Source organism: Notolepis coatsorum (genome assembly GCF_963971535.1).
Source record: "Notolepis coatsorum genome assembly, chromosome: 5".
NCBI classification, from domain to species: domain Eukaryota; kingdom Metazoa; phylum Chordata; class Actinopteri; order Aulopiformes; family Paralepididae; genus Notolepis; species Notolepis coatsorum.
In genome coordinates this window covers 137,335,207-137,343,689 of record NC_140169.1, presented here as the reverse complement: position 1 = coordinate 137,343,689, position 8,483 = coordinate 137,335,207, and the positions used below count along the sequence as shown (strand labels likewise).

The 8,483-nt window shown below is 46.2% G+C and overlaps 1 protein-coding gene across 1 annotated transcript; it reads left to right on the top strand.

The window, feature by feature from the left end:
• Window positions 1-203: 203 nt before the first annotated feature.
• sesn1 (sestrin 1) lies at window positions 204-7,609 on the top strand. The gene is made up of 9 exons (XM_084313943.1): window positions 204-453; window positions 1,757-1,822; window positions 1,945-2,145; window positions 2,666-2,848; window positions 3,227-3,463; window positions 3,637-3,894; window positions 4,470-4,660; window positions 4,877-5,021; window positions 5,524-7,609. Exons 1-9 carry the CDS (start codon window positions 346-348, stop codon window positions 5,608-5,610), a joined length of 1,476 nt encoding a protein of 491 aa, XP_084170069.1. The 5' UTR covers window positions 204-345; the 3' UTR covers window positions 5,611-7,609.
• Window positions 7,610-8,483: the final 874 nt, after the last annotated feature.

Genomic DNA, 8,483 nt, shown 5'->3' with positions numbered 1-8,483 from the left:
TTGTTCTCTCCCTGCTCACGTTTATATAGATCCCCTTTCTCTCACTGCACGGTTCGCTCCGCCTCCGCCGGCCCCCCTCCTCGGCCGCGATTGGGCGAACGGAGGCTTGTTTTCGCCACGCGATTGGCCGCCGAGCGCGTCAGTCACGCAGCCCTCAGCTTATATCTGTCGGGCGTGTGTGCAGCAGAGAAAGAACGGTATTCTGCTGTAGGGCTGCACCGGCCAACATCTGAGCACTTTACCCGTGCGCCTCAAGGAACAAAGAGAGAAGGACAACAGCCATTCAAAATAACATTTCTATTTTTTATACCTTTTAAAGAAATCAAAGTCCCGCGAGGAAACAATATGAGGCACGCAGTATCACCTACGGAGAATGTGGAAAATAATGCGTTTACAGTGACAAACCTTCTAAAGATATGCACTCATTGTGAACGGCTAACGCGGAGTAAAAAGGTGAGAATTGGTTTATATAGCAAAGGACTAACGGGAGTCGTTTTAACATCGCATCATGCATCCTGTTGTTGACACTTTAGTGCGTGAATGAATGAATGAACTTTATTTAACAGATTGCAGAATGGGTACAATACAGTACGGCTCAATACACACAATTGTTAAGGGTATGCAGATCAGAGAAAGACTTTGGTCTGGTTTACATCAGGGTCCCTCATTTTCAATTCATAGTCGTTGTCGTCATAGTCGTCGTTGTCATTTGGAATATTCTTTTCGGAGTTATGCATCTTCGAGTCTTTTTTCTTCTTTCTTTCTTTGATGACACTGCACTGCAGCTTCTGCTCGCGATCAAAGAAAGAAAGAGAAGAAAAACGGCTCAGATACATACTCTGAAATGAACATCATTCAATTTTTTTTCTAAATTGTTATTATTGTACACTTGCTCCGAAAACCAACATTCTAAAATGTTCTTTTGTGTCCCCAAGCTTGTTGTTTACGCGTTTGGTTTTACGCGTCACGTCTTCTCTTGTCACCGGTCAACACATCTCTGCTGGTCTTTAAAGTCCCCTGCTCATTATGGACATGTTGTCGAATTATGTGTGCCTGTTTAATAATAATCGGTCTGGAGGATTTGGGACAATATTCAGCTCGAGGTCATTCATTCATTCAGTCCGACCCCCTCATTGTGCGCAGAGGAGCCTACAGAGCCCCCCCCCCCCCCCTGGGGGACATGTCTCTACAAGTCATTTTCTCAACTCTCTTGAAGGATATGGTCCAGTTCGTTTTGAAAATACAGTTTGACTCAATTTGCTTTATTTATCTAACCAGTTCGTTGTGAACATTTAGGGTGGTAAAACTGTGTCAAATCTGCATATTAGATTAGATTAAAATGTATTGTTGTCATTCATTCATAGGCTACAGCACAAGTACAGTACAACGAAAAGAAGTAAAGAAGAAGAAGTATATTTCTGCCACGGTGAAAAGTGTTTCATGTATAGCCGTCACTTACAATCAATTTAAACGATGTTGTCTAATACAGTGACACTTATTTATAATATATTTTAACTGTAATAATTATTAACGGAGCTTTGTTTCTGCGATGCACATCGAATGCACTAAACCGGGGTGCAAAGCAACAACTGTGGATCACATGGCCAAGGCTCTCGCTGTATACTAACTAAAAGCCTCTCTTCAGCGTTTCCCCTCGATACTCTTTGCTTCTTTGTGTCAACGCCGCGACCACAAGTTATGCGATTTGATTATTATTTTTTTTTTAAATGAGTTTCTCCTCATTGTTGTCTTGCAGGACTTGGGAGTGCGGATCCCGAGACAAGTAGGAAACGGACCAAGTAGATTCATCCCTGAAAAAGAGGTATGGGTGAAAGTCACTCGTTTTCTTGGATAATTTTTTTTAATGCACATAGAGATAATAATAATAATGCAAAAAAAAGCGTAGTCATTTAATCTCACCACCTGCTCGTCTTTCTCCGACAGATCCTTCAAGTCAGTAAAGTGGACACCCGGACGCAATCGATATTTGAGGATGCGTTCGCAGCACTGGGTCGCCTTGACAACATCTCCCTGGTGATGGGCTTCCACCCGCAGTACCTGGAGAGCTTCCTCCGCACGCAGCACTACCTGCTGCAGATGGATGGGCCCCTGTCCCTGCACTACCGCCACTACATCGGCATCATGGTGCGTAGGACGGGGCGCACTCTTTCACCTCCTCGGATCCAACGAGTAGCGTTGAGCCGTTGACCCTTCCTGTAACCCTTCGTTCTTTAGTAGCGCCACAAGCTCTGAACGTCGAGGGGATGAAGTGAATGAATGAATGAATGAAGGAGAACTTTTTAACAGATTGCAGAATGGGTACAAATACAGTACGGCTCAATACACACAATTGTTAAGGGGATGCAGACCAGAGAAAGACTTTCGTCTTGTTTACATCAGGGTCCCCCCATTTTCAATTCCAAGTGCTGCTTGCCGTTTTTTCTTGTCGTAAAGCCAGGGATTCAATTCTCGTGACCGGACGATTGCTTTGTCTGATCGTAACGTCACGAGAATAGAGTTAGAGGGAAAATGGCGCGTGGGAGATCATCCTTCTGAGTGAAATGGTTCAGAAGTCATCCCTAAATTTCTTGCCCACAAGTTTAGCAGCCTAAGCCCAATAGACTAAACACTCCTCTCTCTCCTCTCCCCTCTCCCTCTCTCTCAGGCGGCAGCCCGACACCAGTGCTCCTACCTGGTCAACCTGCACGTCAACGACTTCCTGCAGGTGGGCGGTGACCCCAAGTGGCTGAATGGCCTGGAGGGGGCGCCGAAGAAGCTGCAGCACCTCGGGGAGCTCAACAAGATCCTGGCCCACCGGCCCTGGCTGCTCACCAAGGCCCACATCGAGGTAGGCGGCCGGCGCCGGTCACTGTGGGGAGGGTGGTGGTGGTACAGTAGAGTAGCGCTACAGCTGTAGTATAACTTGGCAGCCTGTGGGTCTGGCATCTGGCCGTGTGTGTGTATATATATATATATATATTAGGGATGCTCGATATTGGCTTTTTTACCGATATTGTCCAACTCTTAATTTCCGATACCGATATCAACCGATATCACATTTTAATGCCGATATCGGATATCGGGACATCCCTAATATATATATATAGAAGATGCATGATGAAGGGATAGGTAGGAGGATAACACATTTTAATCAGATGGAAAGATACTTTTTCCAGAGCCGCTGACTTTGCTGGTGGTCTTACATCATCTCCCTCCCTCCCTCCAGCACCTCCTTAAGGCAGAGGAGCACAGCTGGTCCCTGGCGGAGCTGATCCACGCCGTGGTCCTCATCACCCACTACCACTCCCTGGCCTCCTTCACCTTCGGCTGCGGCATCAGTCCCGAGATCCACTGCGACGGCGGACACACCTTCAGACCGCCCTCCCTCAGCCAGTACTGCGTCTGCGACATCGCCAACGGCAACGGGCACACCAATCACCACGACGACATGTTCGGCAACCAGGTAAGCCAGGGAGGGATGGCCTCTGCTGTGGGAGGGTTGAGTTAAAAAAGAAAAATGTTAAAAGAAAATTGCCAGAGTTGAATAATGAACAGTCCTGGCTCCTGCGGTCACCCTCTTTGTACGACCCCTCTCGCCTAACCCCCCGTGCGCGTTGGCTTGTTTTTTATTTCCAGGAGCTGTCTGGCGAGGTGGAGGTGCTGATGGAGCGGATGAAGCAGCTGCAGGAGTGTCACGACGAGGAGGAGGAGGCCAGTCAGGAGGAGATGGCCACGCGTTTCGAGAGGGAGAAGACGGAGAGCATGCTGGTGGCGACGGCGGAGGACGAGGAGTGCTTACCGTCCAGGGACGTCTCGCGCCACTTCGAAGACCCCACCTACGGCTACAAGGACTTCTCCAGGAGGGGGGAGCACGTGCCCACCTTCAGAGTGCAGGTAGGTCCACTATAGTACACGCATCGACACTAAACATAGTCTGTGGGGGTGTAACGATACGATTATTCAGGCAACGATTCAATGCATCATGAAATCTCTTAATTTGACCACGATTCGATACATTTTCTATCAGTTTATTCCTCAAATTTGAAGTCAATGTCAATAACAATACACAACAAAAGAAAACATAAAAAAAAAGATTTATTTATTTCGATTATTATCGATTCTAACTATTTCAAATCAATGCAGTTGAATCGTCACATTAGGATTGATGCATATCGATCCATCGTTACACCCCTAATAGTCTGATATCGAATACCACTCTGACTAACTGAGGATGGTCCATGAGGTATATGAATGCAGCAACTCTCTCCGCTAAAGAGCGTGTGTTCTGGTTAAACCGGTGATGTTAACCCTTTCACTGCCACACTACAGAAGCCGGTTAACCTTTTACTTATCACACAAGTAAAGGGTTAACCGTTTGGTAGTGCAGCAGTGAAAGGGGTTAAGGTCGCATGGACCGTGTGGCCGGTGTCACTAACCCACCCTGTCGTCGTCCTCCTCCTCCTCCTCAGGACTACAGCTGGGAGGATCACGGCTTCTCTCTGGTCAACCGGCTGTACCCCGACGTGGGTCAGCTGCTGGACGAGAAGTTCCAGATGGCCTACAACCTGACGTACAACACCATGGCCACGCATAAGGACGTGGACACCTCCATGCTCCGCAGAGCCATCTGGAACTATATCCACTGCATGTTCGGCATCAGGTCAGTCAACCAGCCGCTTGCTTGTACTATAATTTACACACCCAGCCACCCGGGCGGGTTTGGCATGAAAAAAAAAAAAAAAAAAAAAACATCCAGTTTGGCTATTTGGAAATATTTATTTTGGATTCGCATGGAGTTGGCAAGTAGAAGGTTTGTCGTCACTGAAGAGCAGTGTTTCTAACGTCACTTCTCTCTTGTGTTTTTTGTTATTCTCAGGTATGACGACTATGACTACGGGGAGATTAATCAGCTGTTGGACCGGAGCTTTAAGGTGTACATTAAGACCATGGTGTGCAGCCCTGAGAAGACCACCAAACGAATGTATGAGAGCTTCTGGAGGCAGTTCCAGCACTCCGAGAAGGTAGGAGGACACCCTTTTGTCTTAAAGGAACACGCCAACATTTGGGGAAATTAGCTTACCGTCTTCTCCATAGAGAGACAAGAAGATGGATACCAGTTTCCTCTCTGTGCGTCCAGTAGAAAGCTATCTGGCTGCACGTTAGCCTAGCTTGGCACAATGAATGGAAGCGGACATGGCCGGTTAGTCTAGGCATTGTCCAACGAACACCTCTCCCGAAGGCTAACCGGCCATTCATTGTGCTAAGCTAGGCTAACGTGCAGCCAGATGGCTTTCTACTGAACGTACAGATGGCTTTCTACTGAACGCACAGAGAGGACACTGGTATCTATCTTCTTGTCTTTCTCTCTGGAGAAGACGGTAAGCTAATTTCCCCAAATGTTGGCGTGTTCCTTAAGTCTGTAGATTTGATTCATACGTTTTTAGAATCATCTGAGTAAACACCTTGTGTACTAGCAACCGAGTCTAATCTAGTCTCTCTCTCTCTCTCTCTTGTGTCTTCCAGGTCCACGTTAATCTGCTTCTTATGGAAGCGCGCATGCAGGCAGAACTGCTCTACGCTCTGAGAGCGATCACCCGCTACATGACATGAAGTGGCTCCTGGTGTCTTTCGTTGTCTTTTTTACTGTCGTTGTCGTTGCTCTTGTGGGACACTTCAAGGAGAAAAAAAAAGAGAAGATAAAATCAACAGGGAGGGGGGGAGAGGAGACGGAAAGATCCCCAGTTCGTGATGAAGCTTGTTCTTTGTGTTTTTCGATGGATGTTCGAAAGCTGATAGAACAAAATGAACGAGAGAGAGAGAGAATGAAAGGGAGACCTGCAGAAGAAAAGCCATCTTGAGTCCGCGGGTGGGACGGAGAGGTCCGTCTGTCCTCGCCGCCCGCAGTGCCAAATCTCACCAAGAGAGGGCAGCCTGGGCGCAGACTCCCTCAACGGGGGGAGTATGTGCCCGGCTAGAGGACTGACAGCAGAGGCATCCTGGCCAACCTTCCAGTATTTCCACAGTAAACCACACAGTGTGGTTGCCAATCTCAAAAAAGCAATCTCCTGATTTTTATTGTGAAGACCCATAGCAATTCTCCAGAAAAACGGTGCAGTCAAATCAACCTGCACTTTGTTTATGTAGTCACTGTTTTATTTTGTGTGTGCGCGTGTATTTTTAGTTTCTTTAATATCTTTTTATTTCCATTTTTTTTGTATCAAGAGAAGTCGATTGTTGTTGTCCAGTGTGGCTGATATTTTATGTTTTTGTTTTGGCAGTAACTGGAGGTGGAATCATAACTCGGGCGGTGTGTTAAAAGTGTGCCTGAACTATCCAGCACAGTATAATAGACGTGCTGATGTTGCTGCTCTCTGTAAACATACAGGGTCATATTGATCCTCAAAAACCCCCCGACCCCCCCCCCCCCCCAAACCCTGTAACCCCCCCCCCCACACCCCTATCCACTGCATTACCCCCACCCTCAAATCCCTGCCCCCTTCCCTCAACCTAAACTTGTCTATGTAAGCTAATCCAACGAGTTTGTGAAAATCGGGAGAGGTGCGGAGGGAAGAAACTCAAAGAACACTGTCTGAGCCCTGTGTGAGACTGACTGTGAGTGAGTGAGTCCCGTGTTTGTAACACGAGGACGTGCGTGTTTGTCGGAGCGGAAAATATCGGGGAGAAAAAGAGAGAAAAAAAGTCTTTGAATTTCAAGCGTCAAAAAAAAGCGAGGCACTTTGAAGGAACGAGACTTCTTGCTTCTGCTGTAGCTCTTGTTTTTGTGGTGATGTTTTTATCATTTTGTTGATGTCGTCGTTATGTTTCTGGTAAGAAGCTTTGTCATCCTGTTTAAGTAATAAAAAAACTAAAAAGATGGAAAAAACGAACGCTAATAAAAAAAAATACAAAAACAAGAAAATACAAGGTTAGAAACCAGGTGTTCCAGGAGGGGATCTGCTTCCGGTTGTCTAACCGCACCTTCGTCTTGTCTTCCGCTCATCCCAGACGCCTGGTCACCCTAACACTTTCGAAGCTTTGGATTGTGAATTTTACCAGTGAATAAATACCTCTTCTGTTTTCTCTATAAAACATTATAAGAAGTGCTCTTTGGCGGGCAGAAAGACTTTTTCGGGGGGCTGGCCCGGTTCCCGTTAGTAGGGAATGGGGCCCGTCCACACTGGACCGGCCTGCAGTCGATTTAGCTGTTGAACGCAGACGGTTGTAGCTGTGCTTGTCCCCCCCCCCCTTTCCTCGAGGGGGAACCTAACCAGTGCAAAAGCAGCTTTTTTTTTTATTTTTCATTTTGAACGGAGGAATTGAACCCTCGCTGTTTTATTTTTGTTTACTAAAACCAGTAAAGTACTCTGCATTCTTCTTCTGGTGGACTGAGACCGTTGGGACAGTTGAATTATTTGATGTAAAGAGGAGGAGGAAGGTGGTGGTGATGGTGATGATGATAAAGGAATGGTACATTATTCGGAGGTGGTTGTGAGAGGAAGTGGAGGTTTTATCAAAACTTCTGACTGATGTCAGTTACTGACAGTTTTTATATTAAAACAAAACAAAAAACATTAAAGAAAAAAAAATAATAAAACATCATCTTATGGAACCTTTGTGTATCATTCGTAGTTTTCTCCTAAACGTTTCTTTTTGTTTGTTTTTGTCGCTGCATCAAAGTGATATTATTATGCATCGACAGGCCTCCGACACCTATTCAGGTAACAAGTAGTCATAGCACAATAAGATGCAGGATCAGCAGACTAGACGGATTGCATTTTCTTTCATTACTTTCTTCATCTGGGTTGGTAGATGGGATAGACCAGTTGTATGGGTACAGAAAGTCAATGAATCTGTGGCCATTATTACTAGTCTGCCACTGACAGAAGCTTGCACACCTTTATGCAACAGTGACTCATGACATTTTATTGTAAGACCATGTTTCGTGTGTCTGAAGTCGACCCACCTATTTTCCATGATAATACGTAGAGTACTGTATCTCCTCAACACTATACTGAGCTCGGGGGGAGGGGTTGTGTCCGCCGTGCAACCCTGTACGGCCCTTCGAGGTTCTAGTATGACCGTGTTCTAGTATAACATGGTCCAGTCATAGTCATACGTTTTTCTTCCACACCCTTTTGTGAGAAGATTTTTGGCCCGACCCGATGGGAAACCAACCTTTCCCCCCCCCCACTCGCTTCCCTCTCCCATCTGGGAAATCTCCGTCAACCTGGACTGGAAATCTCATCAGAATCCCAGGGCGCTTGCCATCGAGGGCCAGAGGAGATGGAATTGGTTAATATACAATCACCAGCAGAAACCATAGTGTATCCTGACTGATGACATAACTGCCCTTCACAATCTGGTAACATCTGAACGGGAAGAACCTATCAAAAATAAAACAACCTCACAATCAGCCAGCCGGCTATCTCGTTTCATATCAAAAAAACTATTTCCAAACGGAGAACAATGTTTGTTATTAATGC

What these genes read in the sequence shown, in the direction of transcription:
- sesn1 (XM_084313943.1), top strand. Translation starts at nt 346, where the DNA reads ATGAGGCACGCAGTATCACCTACGGAGAATGTGGAAAATAATGCGTTT. An exon ending in TGCCCACCTTCAGAGTGCAG is followed by an intron (nt 3,895 to 4,469) that starts GTAGGTCCACTA and finishes CCTCCTCCTCAG; the next exon opens with GACTACAGCTGGGAGGATCA. An exon ending in AGTTCCAGCACTCCGAGAAG is followed by an intron (nt 5,022 to 5,523) that starts GTAGGAGGACAC and finishes TGTGTCTTCCAG; the next exon opens with GTCCACGTTAATCTGCTTCT.